The following is a 26,694-nucleotide window of genomic DNA, read 5'->3' as shown; positions in this document are numbered from 1 at the left end:
TCCCACACTGACACTAATGATGGGACACTATTCCACCCAGTGACACCAATGATGGGGCACTATTCCTCCCAGTGACACCAATGATGGGGCACTATTCCTCCCACACTGACACTAATGATGGGGCACTATTCCTCCCAGTGACACCAATGATGGGGCACTATTCCTCTCACTGACACCAATGATGGGGCACTATTCCTCTCACTGACACCAATGATGGGGCACTATTCCTCCCACTGACACCAATGATGGGGCACTATTCCTCCCACTGACACCAATGATGGGGCACTATTCCTCCCACTGACACCAATGATGGGGCACTATTCCTCCCACTGACACCAGTGATGGGGCACTATTCCTCCCACTATCCCTATTTATTGCATAGTTTGCTTGAAAGGGTATATACCAGTGTGCAGAGGGTCCTTCAGAATTTCTAGAGTTAATGTGGTTACACCCCTTTAGCACCTGATGGATAAATGCATGCACTAGCTGTATGGATTTGAGCACAGGGATTTCTTGTTTGTTGTATTGTTGGGTCAGTAGCCAGACCTGAACCTTGTAGCTCTCCCCATTGTGTCTTTTCCCCTATGTTAGCATTGTGTCCACAGTAGCACTTGCGTAGGCAGGGCAGAGTAGGACTGGCCATAGTGGGATTACTTTGACGCAGTTGGCCAGCTTAAGCATGTATTGGAATATGTGTGCACTAAATATCCCTATTTATTGCATAGTTTGCTTGAAAGGGTATATACCAGTGTGCAGAGGGTCCTGCAGAATTTCTATTCCTCCCACTGACACCAGTGATGGGGCACTATTTTTCCACTGACACCAATGATGGGGCACTATACCTCCAAATGACACTGATAATGGAATAAAATAAGAGGTGGGGCTCTAATAGAAATAGGTGGGGCCTAGAGAGGAAGGGGTGGGGTTTACAGATGAGGGGGGGGGTCTTAAACAGGAAGGAGTGGGACAAACTTAGATGCAGGGGGTGCCCGATTTTAGTCTTGCCTAGGGCAGCACAAAACCAAAATACACCACTGCATATACAGGTGAAACTCGAAAAATTAGAATATCGTGCAAAAGTTCATTTATTTCAGTAATGCAACTTAAAAGGTGAAACTAATATATGAGATAGACTCATTACATGCAAAGCAAGATAGTTCAAGCCGTGATTTGTCATAATTGTGATGATTATGGCTTGCAGCTCATGAAAACCCCAAATCCACAATCTCAGAAAATTGGAATATTGTGAAAAGGTGCAATATTCTAGGCTCAAAGTGTCCCACTCTAATCAGATAATTAAGCCATAACACCTGCAAAGGGTTCCTGAGCCTTTAAATGGTCTCTCAGTCTGGTTCAGTAGGAATCACAATCATGGGAAAGACTGCTGACCTGACAGTTGTGCAGAAAACCATCATTGACACCCTCCATATGGAGGGAAAGCCTCAAAAGGTAATTGCAAAAGAAGTTGAATGTTCCCAAAGTGCTGTATCAAAGCACATTAATAGAAAAGTTATGTGGAAGGGAAAAGTGTGGAAGAAAAAGGTGCACAAGGAGCAGGGATGACCTCAGCCTGGAGAGGATTGTCAGGAAAAGGCTATTCAAAAGGGTTGGGGACTTTCACAAGGAGTGGACTGAGGCTGGAGTCAGTGCATCAAGAGCTACCACACACAGACGAATCCTGGACATGGGCTTCAAATGTCGCATTCCTCTTGTCAAGCCGCTCCTGAACAACAAACAATGTCAGAAGCGTCTTACCTGGTCTAAAGAAAAACAGACCTGGTCTGTTGCTCAGTGGTCCAAAGTCCTCTTTTCTGATGAGGGCAACTTTTGCATCTCATTTGGCAATCAAGGACCCAGAGTATGGAGGAAGAATGGAGAGGCACACACAGCAAGATGCTTGAAGTCCAGTGTGAAGTTTCCACAGTCTGTGTTGATTTGGGGAGCCATGTCATCTGCTGGTGTTGGCCCACTGTGCTTCATTAAGTCCAGGGTCAACGCAGCCGTCTACCAGGAGATTTTGGAGCACTTCATGCTTCCTTCCACAGACAAGCTTTATGGGGATGCTGACTTCATTTTCCAGCAGGACTTGGCACCTGCCCACACTGCCAAAAGCACCAAAACCTGGTTCAATGACCGTGGGATTATGGTGCCTGATTGGCCAGCAAACTCGCCTGACCTGAACCCCATAGAGAATCTATGGGGCATTGCCAAGAGAAAGATGAGAGACATGAGACCGAACAATGCAGAAGAGCTGAAGGCCGCTATTGAAGCATCCTGGTCTTCCATAACACCTCAGCAGTGCCACAGGCTGATAGCTTCCATGCCACGCCGCATTGAGGCAGTAATTGCTGCAAAAGGGGCCCAAACCAAGTATTGAGTACATATGCATGCTTCTACTTTTCAGAGGTCTGATATTGTTCTATGTACAATCCTTGTTTTATTGATTGCATGTAATATTCTAATTTTCTGAGATTGTGTATTTGGGGTTTTCATGAGCTGTAAGCCATAATCATCACAATTATGACAAATCACAGCTTGAACTATCTTGCTATGCATGCAATGAGTCTATCTCATATATTAGTTTCACCTTTTAAGTTGCATTACTGAAATAAATGAACTTTTGCACGATATTCTAATTTTACGAGTTTCACCTGTACATACATGCCAAAGGCCAGGTTTCATATTATGCAAAGGATAGATTTCAGCTGAAATCTTACTGTCTCTATACATATTGGGAGCTCATGAAAAATAAATGCAAATATTTGTGTGTTGTTCCTGTACAAGGAAGTGAGGTGAGATCTCCCCAAAGGGAACACAGATTGCAAGCCAAAACCTGACAGAGGGTCTATCCCTTTCCCAATTAAATTAAAGAAAAGTAACCCGCAATAATTCTTTTTTGCTCTAGACGTTTTAAGTTCAATGACAGTCTGCATCATTCAACACAATTCATGGATCCACCCCCAGACTGTGACTTGACAGTGAATGGAGAAGCAGTAAAGTGTTGACCTCATCTCTCTGTCACTCTGCTCTCTCCTCCTATCAGCATGCTCCTAAACTCGCTGGCCCTGTGTGCTGCTTTTCCCTCCTCCAGTCTGAGCTGTGATTTACAGGAGAGCTGATACAGAGGCTCATATCAAGTCACGTTGAGATAGTTAAACTGCTTTCATTCAAAGAAATTAATAAAATGAGGTATTAATGAATACAATGCTGCGTTAATTTATGTTTTGTATACCTGACTAGAGGTCAGATTTCAAGCATTGTGTAAATATTTTTTTTTTCTCCCTCACCTTGTCCCCTCATACAGCCGGAACATGTGCTCAGAGCGCTGCACGTCTGAATGTCAAAGTTCATAAACGTTGTATTAGAGATGACCAACTGAACCCTTTTAGGAGTAGTAACCCCGGACATCATACAAGCCTTGTCCTGTGAACAAATCAAGGAAAATTTTAAAATGCATTTAGCATGTGCTATTTATACATTATATTGCCAAAAGTATTGGCCAGCCTGCCTTTACACGCACATGAACTTTAATGGCACCCCAGTCTTAGTGCGTAGGGTTGAATATTGAGTTGGCCCACCCTTTGCAGTCATAACAGCTTCAACTCTTCTGGGAAGGCTGTCCACAAGGTTTAGGAGGGTGTCTATGGGAATGTTTGACCATTCTTCCAGAAGCGCATTTGTGAGATCAGGCACTGATGTCAGACGGGAAGACCTGGCTCGCAGTCTCCGCTCTAATTCATCCCAAAGGTGTTCTATCTGGTTGAGGTCAGGACTCTGTGCAGGCCAGTCAAGTTCCTCCACCCCAAACTCACTCATCCATGTCTCTATGAACCTTGCTTTGTGCACTGGTGCGCAATCATGTTGGAACAGGAAGGGGCCATCCCCAAACTCTTCCCACAAAGTTGGGAGCATGAAATTGTCCAGAATGTCTTGGTATACTGATGGCTTAAGAGTTCCCTTCACTGGAACTAAGGGGCCAAGCCCAACCCCTGAAAAACAACCCCACACCATAATCCCCCCTCCACCAAACTTTACACTTGGCACAATGCAGTCAGGCAAGTACCATTCTCCGGGCAACCTCCAAAACCAGACACATCCATTGGAGTGCCAGACAGAGAAGCGTGATTCGTCACTCCAGAGAACTTGTCTCCTCTGCTCTAGAGTCAAGTGGCGGCGTGCATTACACCATTACATCTGATGCTTTGTATTGCACTTGGTGATGTAAGGCTTGGATGCAGATGCTCTGCCATGGAAACCCATTCCATGAATTTCTCTACACACTGTTGTTTTGCTAATCTGAAGGCCACACCAAGTTTGGAGGTCCTTAGCTATTGACTCTCCAGACAGTTGGTGGCTTCTGCGTACTGTGCAAGGCAGCATGCATGCACTGACCCTGCTCTGCCATTTTACGTGGCCTACCCATTCTTTTGCAAATGTTTGTAGAAGCAGTCTGCATGCCTAGGTGCTTGATTTTATACACCTGTTGCCTTGGAGGTGATTGGAACACCTGAATCCAATGATTTGGAGGGTGGGCCCAATACGTTTTACAATATAGTGTATGCTATAATTACACTAATGTTAAAAGTACAGTAAATGGCATAAAGTGAACCTGTTAGAACAGAATTATGGGAATTCATTCACATTGCCTATTATGGCAGTTCACCACCAAGAATCAGCAGATTTCCGTGGTGGGGATCACAGGTGCCCTAATTGACTTGATATGAGTCTCTTGCAATCTCCAAAACAGCAGCACTCAGAAAAGAAGAGGGAGGGGCAGGACTGATAGCTAATGAGGTATGCATTATGCAAAAATGCTTACAAGGAACATGATGATAGGATGAAAGAGCAGAGAGATGACCTCATCAGTCTGCCACTGCGCCTTCACAGTCAAAGGCATGGGGGGGGGGGTAGAGATGGTGCCCCAGTGTTTCTTTACTGTAACAGAGAAAGAGTTGTCATTCTCCTGTCATTCTCAGAATGTTTTATGGGACTGTGTAACTTTCAGGACTGAGTTGACAGAAATACAAATCCTTTGGCAAGAAAAACTGTTTCCATAATTTTGATTGTGCATTTTGATGTTTGCCTGAAGTTTAGCTTTAATGCAGGTTTTAATATTTGGCTTCCCTATGCTCACTCCTTTGCTGGGAACCCAGAGAAGAAGCCCTGAGTGAGCTCAAAGTCACAACTTCCAGATTATACAGGGCTGAGGACTATCTCCCTTCCCTCATGGAGGCTGGGTGCAAGAACAGTAAATCATCAAGCACAAGCGCACATGAGAGATAGGGAAGTGAGTCATATGATCCCAAATATCAGGTATGTCAATTCTCTTCTCCAGGTGAACAGATTAGCAGGGGAGCATCGGAATGTAAGTATAATTAGCTATGGGGGCCAGAGTTAGAGTGAACCTGTTGCCTTTCTCTGTGGGCAAAACTCATATTCAGTTCATGGAATAGTTATTTTCATGGTGATTAAAATCTGCGATACTGCTGCCATTGCAATTGAACACATTCACCTCCACAGCCCTGGAAGCAGCATGAAGCAGTCTGTCCTTGAAATTGGCTTCATTAGCATCTATAAAGCCAATATTTCCCAACTCTCTGTATAGATGAAATATGCCTTAGTATGGTATCGTAGATGGTTTTGGTATGGTCTTGGTATAGTAGGATAAATGACCTTGGTATAGTCTTGGTATACATAGGTAGATGGTATTGGAGTGGCAGGATAGATTATCATGGTATGGTCTTGGTATGGTATGGTAGACAGTTTTGGTATGGTCTTAGTATAGTAGGATAGATGGTCTTGGTATGGTAGATGGTTTTGGTATGGTCTTGGCATAGTAGGATAGATGGCCTGGGTATGGTCCTAATATGCTAGGGTAGATGGTCTTGGTATGATAGATGGTTTTGTTATGGTCTTGGTATGCTAGGGTAGATGGTCTTGGCATGGTAGGGTAGATAGTCTTGGTATGGTAGGGTAGATGGTCTTGGTATGGTATGGTATGCTATGGTAGATAGTCTTGGTATGGTATAGTATGGTAGATGATCTTGGTATGAGCCTGTATAGTAGGATAGATGGCCTTGTTATGGTCTTGCTATGGTAGGGTAAAAGGTCTTGGTATGGTAGTGTAGATGGTCTTGGTATGGTCTCGATATGGTATAGTAGATGGCTTTGATATGGTTTTGGTATAGTAGGATAGATGGTCTTTGTATGGTCTTGATATGCTAAGATGGATGGTCATGGTATGGTAGGGTAGATAGTCTTGGTATGGTAGGGTAGATAGTCTTTGTATGGAATGGTAGGTGGTCTTGGTATGGTAGGGTAGATGGCCTTGGTATGCTCTTGGTATGGTATGACAGATGGCCTTAGCATGGTCTTGGTCTTTGTACATGTATGGTAGATGGTCTTGGTATTGATATCGCATAGTAGACAGTCTTGGTATGTGTATGGTAGACATTAACAAAACAGGTTCTCTTTAGCATTATGTTCACATTACTTCTAGAAAATGAAAATTAACTGAAGTTGTGGAAGCACATCACAATGATCATAATACTATTTTGCTAACTGGCTAATTTGATTTCCTGCAATTATTTGTATGAAGAGACATATTTTTTAATTCCAGATATTTATCTTACAATAAGTCCCATTGCCTCGGTGGCAGAAGCAAGGAACGTGAATGTCACTGCTACCTAATTGATGCAAAGTAGACATCCTTATTAATGGGAGCGTTACATAAATTAAGATGCAAATTATGTCACAAGGGATGTTATTATGAGATAACAAAGATAATAACAATTATAATTGAACCCCTGGCAAAACTCACGGCAAAGTGTCTCATTTCCCCAAGGTTTCCAACACGCGCATTGCGTGAGCTGCTGAATTTACCAGGAATATTAAAAGCCACATGTGCTGCCGGAGCTATTTCAGTCTTTCCGGGGCTGGAAAGGACCATTCAGCGAACAATAGCAAAAAGAGAGGACTGCGCCTCTTTCACAAAAACCCTGCACACCTCAGGAACCTGACCTAGAAACAGCGGTAATGAAGTCACAGCGGTTTAGTAAGTCTAAAAATACACTGGAATTATGAGAAGTCATTTCCATCAGTGTGCAGCCATGCAAAAGATTTCCAGTGCTTAAAGAGACATTGTCACTTTGCACATTTTTGTCTGCCTATAGCTCACCCCTCAGGCATGTATACTTATCCAGTCATGCTTCCTTGATGCCTCACCACACCACCGGAGCCCTCATTACCAGGTATGCAGGAGCATGTGACTTCCCCTATATGACAATACTTGTGCCTGAGCAGCCAATCACCAGGCCCAAACACTTCTGAATGTGGGGTGTCATAATGTCATCCCCATGTCCAAGCTCTGACACCAGTCTACATCAAACGGTAGACAGGTGGTGTTTAGGGATAGGCTAAGGTTCAGTATGAACTCGCGGGAAACAGACACATGATAGCAGCCCACCAGCTCCGTCAACTGCAGCCATGGAACTCCCTTGCTCGCAGTCACATGTAAAAATAGAGCAGGGATTTTGGTTACATTGTTGATCTACAATAGCTCCATGGCCATATCTAGATAATGTCATTGACCGAATGTGGTCATGTGGCCATATTAAGCCAGTAATGTAACCAGCATCCTTGTCCCTTTGTTATGTACGACTCTGGGGTAGGGAATTCCATGGCCGCAACTGATTGAGCCAGGTGGGCTATATAAATTTTAAGCAAATTTTATTGCACATTCTTGTCTTCTTCTGTTCTGGAAAAATTGATATAGGCCATTTTTCCCTAAATGTCACCCATGTTATACTAAAATGCACTACAAATGATTGTATATGTGCATATGTGCTGTACGTATGTGCTGAATGGCAACCCAATGCCCATATGCAGTATCAACCAAACCACTGTACTTTAGTGCTCTGTAACACCTGTATAGGAATATACATATGTTGCAGAGCACTGTTACCCAAAAGAAGTCCATGTATGTCTTGATATGCCTTCAAAGAGAATGCCTGCCTTGATACATCAACGAACAAAGCTTTAAGGTATACGCTAAGACAGAGGGGTGTAAATAGGCCCTAATTGTTATAATAATAGCTGCAGTTCGGACATGTCTTCAGGTCGTCAGGGCGTTTAGCCACTCTGCATGGGGCTATGTCATTAGGCTGCTGGAGTGGGGCACAAGTGCACCTTCCAGACCTTCTGCCAACAGCCTGTCAGACTCTATGACAGTAAGAACGCCAGGGCCTCATGCAGGGGGGCTAAATGCCCAGTGAGCAAGAGGCCTTATGCATGTAAAATTGTCTCACTTGAAAACTCCTTACTAATAAATGGATGCTTGTAATCTGACTCCAAGCTGTGTGCAGCTGTACTATATGACCAAAGGTTGGTGCACATCTGACCAAACATATGTAGGCTTCCCCCCAAAATGATTGCATTCAAGGGGTTTCCAGTGAAGGACACCGTTAACTGTACAACATACATAAACATTTTGGACAATTCTGTGCTTCCAACCTTGTGGAAACAGTTTGGAGAAGGCACTTTTCTGTTTCACAAAGACTGTACCCCTGGGTACAAAGTCAGCTTCATAACCACATGGTTTGGAGAGTTTGGTGTGTAGGAACTTTTGAGTCCTGAGCTCAACCCTACTGAACTTTAGGATGAATTGAAACCCTAATTGTGACAACATCCATACTTCACAATTTCCCACAGACACACTTCAAAGTCATGTGTTTTGATGAGTTTGGTGTAGAGGAGTCCTGACCTCAACCCTACTGAACACCTTTGGGATTAATTGAAGTGCCGATTGCTGGGGTCTTCTCTTTCAACATCAGATCTGACCTCACAAATGCTCTTTTGGCTGCATGGGAATAAATTCCCACAGACATGTTCCAAAATCTTGTTGAAAGCCTTCCCAAAAGAGTGAAAGCCACAAATGAGGGGGCAACTCCATTGTAATTTTGGTGTGCGACATATAAATCTTCACATTTTTTAGTTAAACTTTTCTATCTTACTTCTCTCCCATGTATTGTGAAATTTTTGAACTCATGATTTTAGGCCTCACTCATAGAGTGATTTGACAATGGTTGCCTCTCCTAGATACATAGATTCACCATTGCTCTGAACATTCTCCTTTGATTACTATGGTTCTGGCAATGGTTCAGCTTATAGTCAGAGCCTTAAGCTGCCTACAGACAGAGAGCAATGCATGCAGGATCTGGCCACTGAACAATCTACTCACTGATGAGAACTTTTGTGCCATTACATTTTATGCCTACATGAATGTTTGCCAACCCAACTGTGCATAGTAAGAACAGGCCAACTTTACAGCCTCTTCAATAAAATCCAATGTAATTTACTTTGACAATCCCTCCCATCCACTCCTGTTTCAGCATTAGTTTTTAAACATGACTGACAGACAAAGTAACCAATCATAAAGGCAGAAATGGTAGAAGGGAGTGGGCCAAATATTTCTCAGTATTTGTGTATCAAAGTACCCTTGATTTCAGGTATCCATGTGGGCTTGATATGAGATTGAAAGGTATGTGCATTGTTATTCCTGTTGCACAGTTGAAGTATTTATCATATTGAAAAATATACTTTGAATACTTGAATTTTGAACAGAGTGAGGGGAGAGTGGAACCACTGTCAGCACCTTCATTGGAAAGCAAACTCTTTGCTTTTTGTGGTTACAGGGCAGGACATGAAAGGATATCTCCCCAAAATCAAAAAGGCAATGAAAACCTGACAGAGGTTCTAATCCTTCCCTACACTATCCAAAAAGAAATACATTTGTGGCATGGGGAGGCATGAAAAGCAAAAATTACCTTGTGTATCATTTTGGCCAGACTCATTATGAGGCCCATGGACATCAGTTCAAATCAAGTTCACCTCCTGTCAAGCCAATGTTGAAGTGGATTTTTACCCATTTCTAATGAGCATACAACAAGCCATACATATCAAGCGCCAAGAAGTATTTCCCAGAAGTAGTATATGTATTCTGTATGCTATGCTTATCCCCAAGATTTTGTATATCACACTAATCCCTAGAGAGCGTAAAATAATGAAATACAGTTCAAGCCATCACCTATATGCTCCAGGACAAAAAAACACTGTGTTATTATTAGTCGAGCTAATAAAATACAATATTTTTTGCCGTTATTAAACATGCTGAAGGATTGAGACATGAGTAAAAGTGAAGCTGGGAATCTTACTTTTATCAAATTTGTCTCCACAGCTTAGAGCTATACTCGCCTTGTTTTCTGATATGGCAACAGCATAGCGGACGGGTTGGTCTTAGTGGAACTGTCAAAAGGTTATTTATGCCTGCTAACTCTGAGCGGAAAGATTAAATTTCATCACTTACCTCAACATCAAAATGGCCAAGCAATAAACTATCTGAAATCTCAGTGTTCCCTCTACTTTCGCTGATATTAATCCCAAATTCTTGGCAGGAGTAGATCTTGAAGCCTTTAAATGAGATGTTTCCACATAGAGAGATCTAGGCAGTAAAAGCATATTGACAGCTAAAGGCATGGTAAAAATATTTTCCATATTAACATACAGCTTTTGTACTGAGGCAGGGGAAGCTTCAACACAAAAGTCAAGTTTTTGTCCCTTAGCCTTGTCTTGTGGGCATCCTGTAAAAGTCAAGCTACTCCAGTGTAAAGGGCCCCCTTGATAACAATAAACCAAAAATATAAGGTATGCACCTGCTGTGCAGTTTGATTGGAAGACTTGTACTGCACCCTCATGCATCTTAGTTATAATATTTGTTGGTACATTTGAGCAAATAACAAATCTAAGGGGCTGATGGAGTTTGATCTTCATAAGGGCAGTGCAGGACCTCTGTGCTGGCCATTATTCAGCAAAGTCCTTGATGACCACATTGCCTTTCACAGTTTCCACTGTAGTGAATTGGTGATCCCCTTCCCAACACAGAGGTAAGGGGCTTAAGGTTTTCTTTACACATATCAGTATTAGTAGCAGATACAGTGCCAACATGACCAAGGTAGTTCAGAGCTCACCGGAATGTCATACTCCTCCATAACTTCCCCCCAACTCCACCTCCCTTTAACCCCTCCAAAGACTTACACTACTCAGAAATGGACTTAAAATGTTCAAATATTTTTTAAATAACAAAAAACATAACCAAAATATAACAATTCCAGTCAACAATGTTTACAGGTCCTTGACAGTTCTGTCAAACCAAACATTGTGCCTGTGGCACCTTTAGCTAAGTTATAGTTCGCCAGCCACCAAACATCACCCTGGGGACTATCCTAGATGACCTCAGACACCTACTGATCTTACCACTACTCAGTCACTCTGAATACAACAAGAACAAACTAGAGGGCCCCATACCTAAGATGGGTCCCACCGTTTACTCAAGAAACACCATTTTTATATCCCTGTCAAGCACCCCAAACCGCCAAGCCATAAAACCAATACCAACTGAAATAACAGGAGAAATAGGGTGGGAGGGACGTTCTTTCATTGACTTCTGATCTTAGGGTGACTCTACACCACTCCTCCCCTACAACTATCCTCCCTTACTCTTCCTATTCACCCTGGCTGCTCGACCAATTAGGTAAGCACCACGCCTACCCACTTCACTTCAAATGCCCAGCAGGGGTTCCCAAAAACCGAAAATTGATTTCAACGATTCCTCAGGATTAAAAAAAGGTTGAGTAAGCCTTACTTAAGGGATGTCCAAGCCACCTAATCTGGCACCTCTTAATTAAAAGAAGGTAATGCCTCTACTTCAAAACCCTCTTCAACTGATCCATCATGGTGCGAGAGGGACATGTCACATTACAAACTTTGCAGGAGAAATTTGTAGTACCTACAAATCTCTCTGCTCATATTCTCTTGCAAATTGTGCTGCGGCTAAGCAGCACAGTGGCTAAGTGGTTAGCACTTCCACCTGGGAGCGCTAGGCTTGCTTGTGTGAATTCCAACCATGTCACTACTGGTAGCGCTACCCTCTTGAAGGCTGCTTTGTTTAAGGCTCCCTCTAAGCTTTGCACAGCCAAGCAACATGCATTTTGCACACTTGCATCCACAGTCAGTGAACAGTTCATGAGCTTGGTTTTTGATATATTATTGGGGAATGTAAATTGGATAGGGTAATAGGAATTATAGGATGCCCAACTTAACCTCCCTGGCGGTATGATTATTTCAGATTTTTGGTGCTGAAAGCGGTACCATTATTTTGCATGGAAATATGTTTTTTTTTTATTGTAGGGCTGTAATTTTTAGGAATAACTCACTGAAATCTGTCCGAACAAGAGTCTAGTAAACATCCCGGGTAGGATAAAATTTGAAACACTAAATCATAAATTATAATTTAATAAATAATCATAAAAATAATAATATAATAATAATAAATTTAATTTAATAATATAATCAAACCAAAAAAACTTAAATCTGAAATATAGCGCCAAGTTCGCACATCACTGAGCAAAGTCGCAAAATCGTTTTCACTGTTTGATGACGAATTTCCCCACAAATCATTATCACTCAATTCTGCAAGTGGTTCTGATTTACTATCGCTGTTCTCTAGCTGGTCTAAAACCGCTTTTGACCTAAAGTGACGCTTTTTGGACACCATGGACATTTCTCAGTTTCCAGGCAATAAGAACAGTAAAAATGCAGGCAGGACACAGAACAAAGCACTCGGGACAAAATGTATGTGAAATGGTTTGATACAGTAATGGAATACTATGTGATTTTAGTGATTTTAGTGAATGTCACTTTTTGTCATTTTTGAATTTCCCGCCGTTCCGTCCCCCGTATGTCCCGACGCTCACAGGGGACGGAACCCAGATGACAGATGCCGGCATCCGCCGGATTACATTGTCGGGGACACTGCAGGAGGGACATCGTGGGAGCGCAGGACAAGGTAAGTGATACAGGGATCGTGGAGCAGCGCCGCATGGTATTCCCGAGTGTAGCTCGGGGTTACCGCTTGTGGTACTGAAACCTTACCCCGAGCTACACTCGGGAATACCGCCAGGGAGGTTAACTGAATCAATGCACAGGGACAACTTCCTTCCTCCTTATTTACAGAAACAAATCCTGGACTGTTCTTTTCCTTGAAAGTGGTCAGTCATTTTGGATCAGTAAAAACTGCCCCTTACAGGCTAGGGACTCTCAGCTCCCCATAAAGTTAGCTTAGCTTGTTGCAAACTACATGCAGAGATGTCTCCTCTCCCTTGGAGAACTGCTCCCAGCTCCACAGCCTGCAGACACTACCAGCCCTCCTGGCTGCTCTGAAGATCTCCCAGGACATAGATAAAGGATAAGGCTTAGTGCTGTGCTTTGAAAGCTTGCTACATGTGACAGTCTCTCCCCTTGTAAATCCTTGGGTGTGCTGATGTACTCACTCTGTCCTCCTTGCTCCCACTGCTCCAAGGGCTTCATCCTGTTCATGCCCTGATGCTGAATGGATCCTCCTGAGCCAGCCCGAGCCCAGCCTGGAGGACTGCTCCCTTAGACCTAGGGGACCCCTCCTAGGCCACCGACATTCTCCTCAGCACTCCATCTTCCACCCGACTCCCTTGCTGACTTGACTATCCCATATTTATGGGTTGGTCTCACCACTCTACTAGGGAATCCAAATCTGGTATTGGTTAGGCTCCCATAAACATGCAGACTAGGTCTCCATCTCTTCCGCTCACTGGCTTCTGGAAGGTTCCATGGTCCTCCAGAGCCAGGTGGAGGTGATAGCCTCAACCTGTTAAGCCATCCATCTTGACCTGCAGTAATCCGATCCTAATCACAGACTCACACAATTACCATAGTCATACACATTAGATTTACCTACACCACACTAGAGGGTGATACATACCTGCCTGGAGTTTGCATGCTCTCCTTGTGCCTGCATGGGTTTTCTCCGGGTGCTCCAGTTTCCTCACACACTCCAAAGACATGCTGATGGATTAATTGGATCCTGTCTAAATTTGCCCTAGTATGCGTATGAATGAAAGTTTGGGAACCTTGGATTGTAAGCTCCTTGAGGGCAAAGACTGATGTGAATGTACAATATATATGTGAAGTGCTGTGTATATTGACAGCACTATATAAGTACCTGAAATTATAAATAATACTTATCTAAACAGCTACATACCTCTTGTGTGCCATGATCATCTTGAATAACATGAGTAGCTACTAACTCAGGTGATTCTTTTGCTAGATCTGCAAAAAGTCATTTAACGAGGATCTCCGATGGAGAGAACTGTTTTGTTTACAGTCCTCCTCCCTGTCAGCTCGGGCACACTGCACAGCACAGGCATCCAAATCAGTGTGCTTACAGTGAAGCACACAGACACCACCCCAGAGTAAAACACTCCCACCACACAGTTAACCCTTTGATCGCCCCTCATGTTAACCCCTTCCTACCCATTGCCATTAGTACAGTGTCAGTGCTTTTGTTTTAGAACTGATCACTGTATTGGTGTCACTGAGGATGTCAGTTCCCCCCCAGTGTCAGAATGTCCACCGCAGTCCCACTATAAGTCGTTGATCGCCGCCATTACTATTAAGAATTAAAAAAAAAATACCAGTATATATACCGCCATTTCTAAACACTATAACTTTCACGTAAAAAAATTAATTTACACAATTAATTTTTTTTCAGCAAAGACACGTAGTAGATTACATTTTGGTCTAAATTTATGATGAAATTAGATTTTTTAAATTTTTTTACTAGACATGTTTAATAGCAAAAAGTTAAAAATATTGTTTTTTTTCTCAAAATTGTCAGTCTTTTTTTTTTTTTTATAATGCAGAAAATAAAAAACACACAGGCAAGCAAATACCAGTGAAAGAAAGCTCAATTCATGGGAAAAAAGAACATAAATTTCATTTAGGTGCAGCGTTGCAATTATCAGTTAAAGTAACACAGCGCCGTAATGCAAAAAATGGCCTGGTCAGGAAGGGGGATAAGTCCTCCGGAGGGCAAGTGGTTAACTGACAATTGTGCGGTCATGCAATGTTGTGCATAAATGAAATTTAAGTCCTTTTTTTCCCACAAATAGAGCTTTCTTTTGGTGGTATTTTATCAACTGTGCATTTTTTATTTTTTGTGCTATAAACAAAAAAAGACCAACTCTTTTGAAAAAAAAAATGTATTCTGCTACGTGTTTGCTAAAAAAAATCCCAATATGTGTAAATGAATTAGTTTATGTGAAAGTTACGGCATCTACAAATGGCGGTATATATACTGGGATTTTTTATTTATTTTTTTTTACTAGTAATAGTGGCAATCAACGACTTATTGTTCGACTGCGGGACTGCAGTGGGCATTCTGATACTGGGTGGGAACTGACTAACTGCCACTGAAATCCCCAGTGACACTGATACAGTGACCAGTGCTAAAAAATTGCACTGACACTGTACTAATGACACTGGGGAGAAAGGGGTTAACATCTGGGGCGATCAAAGGGTTAACAGTGATCTGTGTGTGTTTTACTGTGTAGACAAGCTGCTTTGTATTGCTGTGCTGTGCTGTGCAGAGCAATACAAAGCAGCCTGTTCTTACTGACAGGGGAGAGATCTGTGTTGTTTACATACAGACCTCTTTATCACTTTAAATAGTTTGTGTAGTTCTGGCTGGGCCAAACAAACTAATTCTTTTACTAATGCACGTGGATGCTGTATAAACTGTATGTAGCATCAGCTATATACAGTATACAGCACTGTGTTACTGCAGAGGTACTGGGACTTACCGTCCCCTTCCCGAAACAAAATTGTGTCAGGCCAAGAACTGTTAACCATTCACAAGAAGCCTTGTATTTTATAAATGAACACAAGGCTTCCTCTGAATGGCTGAGTTGGTGAAGCGATAAGTCATGATCTTTACTTCAGCCAATCACAAGAAGACTTGTATTCATTATTAAAAATACAAGGCTTCCAGTGAATGGCTGGACAGCCCAGTTCGGTTTTGTTCCAGGAACGGGATAGGACGTCTGTGCTGCTGCCGGAACACATCACTCTGTACTATATATAGCTGATACAATATACAGCTCTGACAGCGGGTGCATGTCATGTAAAGGAAATAGATTGTTTGGGACTGCTTTTCTTTAACCACTTGTGCAAGAGCGGGTTGCCGTTCATAAACGGCGCCCGCACTTACAGCCTGTGAGCGCTCCCTTGGAGCACGCGGCACTGCGATCTGGTGCTCGCTGTGTCCGGAGGTCCCGATCATGTAATCACTGATTGGCCAATCACTGATCACATGAATAGTAGTAAGCAAGATGTCACTTGCTGACATCATTGCTTACTACTTGTGAAATCTGTGAATGATCACAGAGGTCACATGGTACAAGGCTATTCACAGCAGCCTTGTAACATGTGACAAGCTGTGACCAATCACAGCTCTCACAGTATTTCTCAATGGCTGCAAGAATGCAGCCAGAGAGAAAGAGAAATTATTGCTTTTACATCCTTTATAGGTGTAAAAGAGATCAGTGTAAAAAAAAAAAAATCTTCCTCACCCCCCCACAAGTAGTACAGTGTCACCATGGTGACACTGTACTGCTAGGGTGACAGTATGTTAAAAAAAAACATTACTAATATAAAAAAAAATATAAAAATGTAAAAAATGTTTTAAAAATTATAATTTTTGGTTATAAACAAACTTGGGTTATTTTTTTTACTAAAAAGATAACTGAATAAATTTTGGCCAAGATTTATGAAGAAATATTATTTATTTGCAAAATGTTATGAGAAAAACTATTTTTTTTTTAAATTTTTGGACTTTTTCACTTATATAGCAAAAAAAATACAAAACTCAGTAGTGAATAAATACAACAAAAATAACGTTTTATCTGTCTCAAAAAATGCTAAACAATTCATATGGGTACAGTGTTGTACGACCGCACAATTGTCATTCAAAGTGTGATAGCGCTGAAAGCTGAAAATTGGCCTGGACAGGAAGGGGGTAAAAGTGTCCAGACTTGAAGTGGTTCAACTACAGCAAAGCTGTATTTAGGCTCTAACAGTGACAAGATATCCTCTCACTTTCTGTTGAGTCCTCTGAACAGGAAGTAGAGGGAAATCTCTATAATGAGACGCAGATACGATAAAAACCTGATGGCAGTTTAAATTCTCTACTCTATCCAAAATGATAAAAAAATAATAAAGTTTTGGCTTTAGATATACTTTACTCAGAGAACCTTTTTTTTAGGTTACTGTTCCTTTAACAGGTTTATCTGGATATTTCCCTCAGTCTCTACTAATCTTTCCTAATGCCGCTCTGAACTGTAGCCAATCATTCTTTTGTTTAAACTGCAAGCCAAGCCAGAAATGAGAATTAGAATCATTTAACCAGATTGTTTGCAACACTAAAGTATGTTAATCTTCCCCATTTAGGAGGGATGCCATTTTCCTCATGTCTTTGTGTGATTTCGAAGAAAGAGCGCTCGTTTCTTTCTCCCTTCTATGTGCCAATTTGTAAAAGACATTTGGAGATTTGCAGTAAACATTAGCAGTTTGTGAGGCATGTGCCAAGCAGTGGCACTGAAACATGTCCTAATTAAACGCCATTTCGAGATAGAGATAGAGTTCGTCATTTAGTACCTGAGCTCCACCTTGGCTTTTCCAGGCCATAAAGTCTTGGAATATGGCTGGGATCTCATTGCTGATGGGTGTGTATTCAGGGTGGATCCAAAAGCCAGATCTGTTGGAGAAATAGATAAAAAATTTTTGTAAAACACAGAATAGCATGACGCATTAGATATAAAAATACACCGACCTCAATGCACTGTTTAATTGGGCAACTATGTGGCAAATGAGGTTTAATCTTGATAAATGTAGGGTTTTGCACTTGGGGGTTAAGAATCCATATGTAAATGAATAGAAAATTGGCTAAAATATGGTATGCAGAGAGTTGTGGTTAATGATTCATACTCTGAATGGTCTAGGGTTATCATTGGTGTACCCCAAGGTTCAGTGTTGGGACCCTTACTTTTTAATATATTTATAAATGATATAGGGTCTGGGATTAACAATCCCATTTCAGTCTTTGCAGGTGACACCAAGCTGTGCAGTGGAATAATGTCCTTACAGGATGTCACCAACTTACAAGCCGGCCTCAATGTACTGTTTAATTGGGCAACTATGTGGTAAATGAGGTTTAATGGTGATAAATGTAAGGTTCTGCACTTGGGGGCTAAGAATATGCATGTGTCATACATACTAGGGGGGGTACAACTGGGGGAATCAATGGTGGAGAAGGATCTAGGGGTTCTGGTAGATCACAAGCTTAATAATGGCATGCAATGCCAAGCTGTGGTTTCTAAAGTGAGCAAAATCCTCTCTTGTATTAAAAGAGGTATAGACTCCAGAGAGAGAGATATCATATTACCCCGGTACAAATCATTAGTAAGACCTCATCTGGAATATGCAGTTCAGTTTTGGGCACAAATTCACAAAAAGAACATTGGGGAACTGGAGAAAGTACAGAGAAGGGCAACTAAACTGATAAGAGGCATGGAGGAGCTCAGCTATGAGGAAAGATTAGAGGAACTGAATTTATTCTCTCTTGAGAAGAGGAGATTAAGGGGGGATATGATCAACATGTGTAAATACATCAGTGGTTCATATAGTGAACTCGGTGTAGAGTTATTCACCCTGAGGTCATCACAGAGGACAAGGGGGCACTCTTTACGTCTGGAGGAAAAGACATTAAATCTCCAAATACGGAAAGGTTTCTTTGCAGTAAGAGCTGTGAAAATGTGGAATAGACTCCCTCAAGAGTTGGTTCTGGCCAGCTCAGTGGATTGCTTTAAAAATGCCTGGATTCTTTACTAGATACACAGAATATAACTGGATACTAACATTTACAGGTAAAGTTGATCCAGGGAATATCCGACTACCTCTCGGGGGATCAGGAAGGAATTTTTTCCCCTGCAGGAGCAAATTGGTTCATGTTTTGCTGGGTTTTTGCCTTCCTCTGGATCAACTGTGGGTGTAAGATTATTTTTTTTTTCCTATGGTTGAACTGGATGGACTTTTGTCTTTTTTCGGCCAGACTAACATGTAACTATGTAACTATGTTTTTTGGTCCGGTGCTCCTTTCTGTATTTCTACGGATTGAGCTACTGTCAGGTACCCTTTGAGGAAAGCCTTGTCGTGTGAAAGCCAACTTGATAGAACTATTGAGTTTGTTTGAAGTTTTCCTTCACATGACTGCACATGCAGTGTGGACCAATGTAAGCATACATATTCCATTCCTGGCTGATCCTTGTGGAAGTCAAGAATCACTGTAATAGCCACCACAACTATAGTGATCCTCGCTGTCTTCTAAGTCCCATGCGAAGCAGCTTCCCTCCACACGGGTTGCTCATTTGATATGGGCGCCATTCAGAGAATGCTTTGGTTTTTCCTCAATGAATGCAAAGAGTTCTCTGATTGCATAAGGTAGAGAAGTATGCTGGTGACATCACAATCTCTACTTTTTTTACTTTGTCCAATCACAGAATGCTTTGTACTCATTTAAGAAAAATCCAAGGTGTTCTCTGAATGGCCCCCATGTCGTGTGTGCCACCCTTTGTGATCACCATGTAGCAGGGCAGTTGCTTGGGACAGGACCTGGGGAACAATGAGGATCACTGTAGTATCAGCGACTACTACAGTAATTCCCCCACTTCCACAGCCACATGTGGATTTTTCATTCTTAAGCTGGATGAACGTAACTATGCAAAAATATCCATACCATGAATTTAGCTTTAAAGAGGTAGTAAACCTCCGACATGATATATAAACAAAGCATATCCCACTATAGCAGGGTTTCTAAACAGGGGTTCCTATAGAGGTTGCAAGGGGTTCCCTGAGCAATAAGCAAGTTCTGCCTCCCAAATAAGTTCCCACTGACACCATTGATCTTTTTAGCTATCTGTAAGGGGGGAATTCCTCCCAATGACCACAAGTGTCATATCATGAGTTGTAGGTATAGTAATTTTTAGCAGCGATTCCCTTAGACCCAAAAGTTATTACAAGGGTCCCTCCATGTTGCAAAGGTTGAGAAAGGCTTCTCTATAGTGTGTACTTGTCTCAATCCAGAGCACCAAGTGACATTTCTCTCTGCTGCCTTGTTCTTCTACTATCTGCATGACTTACTTCTGATGAGTTTTCCTGACACAAAGAGAAAAATGGTGACAGTGAAGGGGTAGGAGGTGTCTGTCAGAGCTCTCCTCACTGAAGTAACTTCAGCTACCCACCGACTGCATTTCAGAGCTGAGAGATCCTGTGTAAATTTTGTACTTTGAATAGATGTAGGGGACAGACGCCTGTAGACAAACAGGTACAACGTATGAAGGAGGATTTATTTTATCTCTGTGTATCACCTGAGGCTAGTCACTTCATTGGGTATATGTAAAGGTTTACAACCACTTTATTATTATTATTATTATTATACAGTATTTATAAAGCGCCAACAGTTCGCTCAGCGCTGTAGTTTACTTTAAGTCAGGATGTACAGCCACCAGCATTTCACATCATCCAATTATGACCTTCAGGCAGGCAGGCTAGTCTATCTGGCAAATGTCACCCTTTCCATCCCAGGTATCTCTGCTTGCCTTACTTCACCTTGTCCAGTGTCATAAATGGGCCCCTGCTGCTCCACCTTGCACTTTGGATGGAAATCCACTCTGGCTATAACTAATAAGTGACTAAGCAAAGTGTTATAAATACTAAGAGCCTTTATCTGTATTTAGCACATCCAGAACTGACTTCATCTCAGCGTTCTTTCTTCACCTTGTACAGGATTCAGCTACGTTGTTCTTGAAGGAGCCCAGGATGTCTCGGGAAGGTCCAGATGGTGACAGGTGATAGAAATAGCCATAACCAGAGCTGCACACCCAGTTATCCTAAAACATAAGCACAGACAGTACTACAATCCTTAAAGACAATCTCCAAGCCATTTTGTGGTAACTGCAAGTAAAAGAACCTTCGAAATTTAAACTGGTTGTAAACCTCAGAATAAAAAGGCATATCCCTCTATAGTGTGTACTTGTCTCAGTTAAGAACGATAATTGTCATTTCTGTCTGCTGCTTCGCTTCTCTGCTATAAGCAGGAGTCACTTATGACAAATTGTCCTGACACCAAGAGAAAAATGGTGACAGGGAGGGACCTCCAACAGATTGACAGCCTCAGCTCTGTTCCTGTGTGAAGGGAGGGGGTGTGCCTTCCCTCCAATCAGCTCTGAGAGCTCTCCTCACTGTGTGTAACTTCAGCTCCCACCCCCTGCTTCTCAGAGCTGAGATATCCTATGTAAATTCTGCACTTTGAATAGATGTAGGGGGGAAATGGCTATAGATAAACAGCTACAACCTATGTAGGATGATGTGTTTCATCTCTGTGTATCACTTGAGGCCAGTCACTTCACTGGGTATATGTAAGGGTTTACAGCCACTTTAAATTTGGAGAAGGTTGTGTTTTTTCATCAATAAGGATGTAGCTTTAGAATAGCTTTAGAGTCTGCATGGATAAATTCTTGACTTGTCAAAACATACAGGGACACTATCGTTTTTCAAAAAAGCTCTACCTTTTAAGATTTGGGGAAGCATTTCCATAGCCTTCTGTCCATTACCATTGATCTCCTCCAGTGGTCAATGGTAAATTTGTATAAAGTCATAAGGTAAGAGGCTGCAGCAGGAGCTGATCCTTGTCAGACACTTGTAATCAGCACAGGCACCAGGTTTTACATGACTGTGTTATCTCTTGGCCAATGTCTCATTGCAGGAAGTAGATGGTGACCCTGGATGATGCCTTGATAAATATGGCACCATCCTACTGCGATCCCTGTAAGAGATACAGTGCCTTGAAAAAGTATTCATACCCCTTGAAATGTTCCAAATTTTGTCATGTTACAACCAAAAACATAAATTTATTTTATTGGGATTTTATGTGATAGACCAACACAAAGTAGCACATAATTGTGAAGTGGAAGAAAAATGATAAATGGTTTTCAACATTTTTTTACAAATAAATCTGTGAAAAGTATGGCGTGCATATGTTTTTCGCCCCCTTTACTCTGATATCGCTAACTAAAATCTAGTGGAACTAATTGCCTTCAGAAGTCACCTAATTAGTAATTAAAGTCCACGTGTGTGTAATTTCATCTCAGTATAAATACAGCTGTTCTGTGACACCCTCAGAGATTTGTTAGAGAACATTAGTGAACAAACAGCATAATGCAGGCCAAGAAACACAACAGACAGGTCAGAGATAAAGTTGTAGAGAAGTTTAAAGCAGGATCAGGTTATAAAAAAATATCCCAAGCTTTGAACACCTCACTGAGCACTGTTTAGTCCATCATCCAAAAATGTAAAGAGTATGGCACAACTGCAAACCTACCAAGACATGGCCGTCCACCTAAACTGACAGGCTGGGCAAAGGGAGCAATAATCAGAGAAGCAGCCAAGAGGCCCATGGTAACTCTGGAGGAGCTGCAGATATCCCCAGCTCAGGTGGGAGAATCCATCCACAGGACAACTATTAGTCATGCACTCCACAAATCTGGCCTTTTTGGAAGAGTGGCAAGAAGAAAGTCATAGTTGAAATAAAGTCATAAGATGTCTCATTTGCAGTTTGTGAGAAGCCATGTGGGGGACACAGCAAACATGTGAAAGAAGGTGCTCTGGTCAGATGAGACCAAAATTGAACTTTTTTGGCTTAAATTTAAAAAGCTATGTGTGGTGGAAAACTAACACTGCACATCACCCTGAACACACCATCCCCACCGTGAAACATGGTGGTGGCAGCATCATGTTGTGGGGATGCTTTTCTTCAGCAGGGACAGGGAAGCTGGTCAGAGTTGATGGGAAGATGGATGGAGCCAAATACAGGGCAATCTTAGAAGAAAAACTGTTAGAGTCTGCAAAAGACTTGAGACTGGGGCAGAGGTTCACCTTCCAGCAGGACAACGACCCGAAACATACAGCCAGAGCTACAATGGAATGGTTTAGATCAGTGGTCGGCAAGCCGCGGCTCGCGAGCCACATGCAGCTCTTTACAAACTTCAATGCGGCTCTTCTGTGTGCCGGGCGCCCGCTCCCTTCCCTCCTCTCGGGCGGCCGCCCCCTCCCCTCCCTCCTCTCGGGTGGCCGCCCCAAAAGTCAGAACTCTGCAGCTGTCAGGATGTAGGCGGGGCAGCCAGGATGTAGGCGGGGCAGCGTGACGAACTCCTCTCCTCTCACAGTCCGCCCTGAAGACCAGAACGGCGCGGGAACACGGCGAGAGGCACGCGCAGCAAAGGTAAGTGAATTGACACAGGGGGGACTTACTATGTGGGGGACTTACTATATGGGGGATGAATTACTATGGGGGATAAATTACTATATGGGGGATGAATTACTATGGGGGATGAATTACTATATGGGGGATGAATTACTATGGGGGATGAATTACTATATGGGGGATGAATTACTATATGGGGGATGAATTACTATATGGGAGATGAATTACTATGGGGGATGAATTACTATATGGGGGATGAATTACTATATGGGGGATGAATTACTATGGGGGATGAATTACTATATGGGGGATGAATTACTATGGGGGATGAATTACTATGGGGGATGAATTACTATATGGGGGATGAATTACTATATGGGGGATGAATTACTATGGGGGATGAATTACTATGGGGGATGAATTACTATATGGGGGATGAATTACTATGGGGGATAAATTACTATATGGGGAATGACTTACTATATGGGGGAGGAATTACTATGGGGGATGAATTACTATATGGGGGATGAATTACTATGGGGGATGAATTACTATATGGGGGATGAATTACTATGGGGGATGAATTACTATATGGGGGATGAATTACTATGGGGGATGAATTACTATATGGGAGATGTATTACTATATGGGGGATGAATTACTATATGGGAGATGTATTTTCAGTTTTAAAAATGTGGCTCTCAAAATAAATTTCAATCGTGGTTTTGGCGAGATTTGGCTCAGTTGAAAAAAAAGGTTGCCCACCACTGGTTTAGATCAAAGCATATTCATGTGTTAGAATGGCCCAGTCAAAGTCCAGACCTAAATCCAATTGAGAATCTGTGGCAAGACTTGAAAATTGCTGTTCACAGATGCTCTCCATCCAATCTGACAGAGCTTGAGATATTTTGCAAAGAAGAATGGGCAGAAATGTCCCTCTCTAGATGTACAAAGCTGGTAGAGACATCCCCAAAAAGACTTGCAGCTGTAATTGCAGTGAAAGGTGGTTCTACAAAGTATTGACTCCGGGGGGGGCTGAATACAAATGCACGCCACACTTTTCACAGATTTATTTGTAAAACATTTTGAAAACCATTTATCATTTTCCTTCCACTTCACAATTATGTGCCACTTTGTGTTGGTCTATAACATAAAATCCCAATAAAATATATTTATATTATTGGTTGTAACATGACAAAATGTGGAACATTTCAAGGGGTATGAATACTTTTCAAGGCGCTGTAGTAAATACCTGGAAGTGTTACACATCCATAGTAAGGTATAACTATACATGTACCGAGGAAAATCTTCCCCTGAGCAGACTGATGACATCATCTCAAACAAAGCAAAGTCAATTGACTGAAGCTCAAAGATGGCTTTGTTTATTATGACATGTTAGGAAGTCATTTATTCAGACTTGTAACATTACTGAAAGGTCCACGTTATTAATCACACCGTTCACACAGATCACACACTGAGTGACTGATGTAAACTTTTCCTAGAAGCTATTTTTGTAACATTTTCCACATTATAGCTTCTCATCATGCCATATATTTATGATCACAAATCAAGTGTAGATGTGAAGGATGCCCCTCTAGAGCCCCCCATAAACATATTATTTGCCTATTTAATTAAAACCTGTTTTTATTACATACTTTTTTTTCATCCAATGACATCATGTGCTTCTCTATGCAATACAGACAAATAATGGCTGGTGGGAAAGGCCAGCAGAGTGTTGTACATATTTTCTTTAAAACATCATAGCATCCTGCTTCAGTACTCCTCTAAAGAGCCCTAAGCCCTGATGCAGGCAGTGGGCTGGCTCTTCAGAGGAATAATGCAGACCACCCTAGGTAATGCCCACATGTAGTGCTGAGCTTCAATGATTGATAGAAGTGAAATCCAATGACTGAATAGAGTGAGCCAGGGACAGTCAGGCTGCACAGGAAAGGGCTCAGGAGTGAAACTTGTATGTGACAGGGTGTCTGGACATCTGGCTAGATGTGTGTATTGTAGTTTCTGCAGCCACCAGTGGATGTCACTGTTCACCCTAATTTTGCAATCCAGTAAGTCCCCTTCTGTGGCGGCTTTCCACCCATGGGTTGCTGGGGAGCTTATCTGTCCATCACACCAGCTGAATTAGGCTCCTAGCACAATTGGCAGTTGGGACCAGATCTACAACTTCAGCGTAAAAATACTACCTGAATGGATGTATATAAAGGAAAACACGGGAGACACCAATGAAGAGGAGCTGAACACAACACGCCAACTAAACAAGAACGCATTCTGGGTCTGTGCTTGGGAGCATCTAGTACAAACTCCATCTGGCTCGAAATGAATTTAAAATATGCATTTGTTAAAAGCATCAGATACAGCCAGCGCGTTTCGACAGAAGGAACCAACAATTTGTGATACAATCAGGATGAAATTATAAGGAAAGCCAGAGCTGTTTTTCCTGGGGTTTTGTTTTTGCACACATTAAAATAGTCATTATACAGTAGGCCTGAAGATTAGTTATAACCCCCAAACAGGGCCGGGACAAGGGGTGGTCAAAGCGACAGCTACCCTTGGCACAGCAGAGAAAGAACGTAAGGTGGTACACCCATTCTACAACATATATTAGCAGTTTCCCATCTCCCCCTTTATAGACAGAAGTGGGAGGAGGATAGTGGTGTCACTTTTTCTGAGGAAGATTGGGAATCCATGGTGGATAATATATGTAAGAGCTCTAGATCTCTATCTGTCAGTGAGATTGCCCTCAAAATATTAACCAGATGGTATTATACCCCATCTAGATTACATATCATGTTTCCAGGGACATCCCACCTTTGCTGCCGGGGCTGCAGCCTTGCTGGTACCCTAGTGCATATATTTGGGACTGCCCAGGCCTTTCATTGGTGTGGCACAAGATCTCTGAAGTGGCCTCTGTGGCAGAGGCCCCGGTGCATCTGTCTATGCAGTCTTTCCTACTAGGAGCCCATATCCCAGGAGTTCGGACTGAGATTATGAGGCTAATCCATACTATCTGGGCTATAGCCAGGGGCGGACTGACAACTCATGGGGCCCCCGGGCAATAGGGGATCATGGGGCCCCTGTGTCCTTGCCCAAACTCAAAAAAGCCTATGAAAAAGGTACCAGGGGCATCTCATGGGGCCCCCTACTGACCCCAGGCCCTCGGGCAGTGCCCGAGTTTCCAAATGGTCAGTCCACCCCTGGCTGTAGCCCTACATTGGAAATCCCTCACGGTACCAATGGCCACAGTTCTGCATAGAGTTGATGCAGTGATGCTCATGGAGAGAATTCATTACACTTTATTGGATAAGATGCACTTATTTGACAGAAAATGGGAAATTTGGAGAACTCATAGGCATTTACTATCTGACTAAGGTCCACTCATATTATTTTTGATTGAGTCATTTTCTTGGTAGCTATATAGCTTTGCCTACCTTTCT

The 26,694-nt window shown here is 42.3% G+C and overlaps 1 protein-coding gene across 1 annotated transcript in view; it reads right to left on the bottom strand.

Annotated features, from left to right (window-relative positions):
- PKHD1 (PKHD1 ciliary IPT domain containing fibrocystin/polyductin) overlaps positions 1–26,694 on the bottom strand; it is an 808,705-nt gene that overhangs the window by 332,794 nt on the left and 449,217 nt on the right. Inside the window, exons 36-39 of the mRNA XM_089685961.1 lie at positions 20,758–20,870; positions 17,581–17,680; positions 10,364–10,498; positions 3,288–3,423 (exon numbers count right to left, since the gene is read on the bottom strand). Coding sequence (XP_089542087.1) covers positions 3,288–3,423; positions 10,364–10,498; positions 17,581–17,680; positions 20,758–20,870 — 484 coding nt within the window. The remainder of the gene's footprint in view (positions 1–3,287; positions 3,424–10,363; positions 10,499–17,580; positions 17,681–20,757; positions 20,871–26,694) is intronic.

This window comes from Staurois parvus, unplaced genomic scaffold (genome assembly GCF_062004578.1).
Source record: "Staurois parvus isolate SC_StPar_1 unplaced genomic scaffold, SC_StPar_1.0 ptg000390l, whole genome shotgun sequence".
In the NCBI taxonomy this organism is placed as follows: domain Eukaryota; kingdom Metazoa; phylum Chordata; class Amphibia; order Anura; family Ranidae; genus Staurois; species Staurois parvus.
The sequence above is the reverse complement of the archived record's forward strand: the minus strand, read 5'-3'. Positions and strand labels throughout refer to the sequence as shown.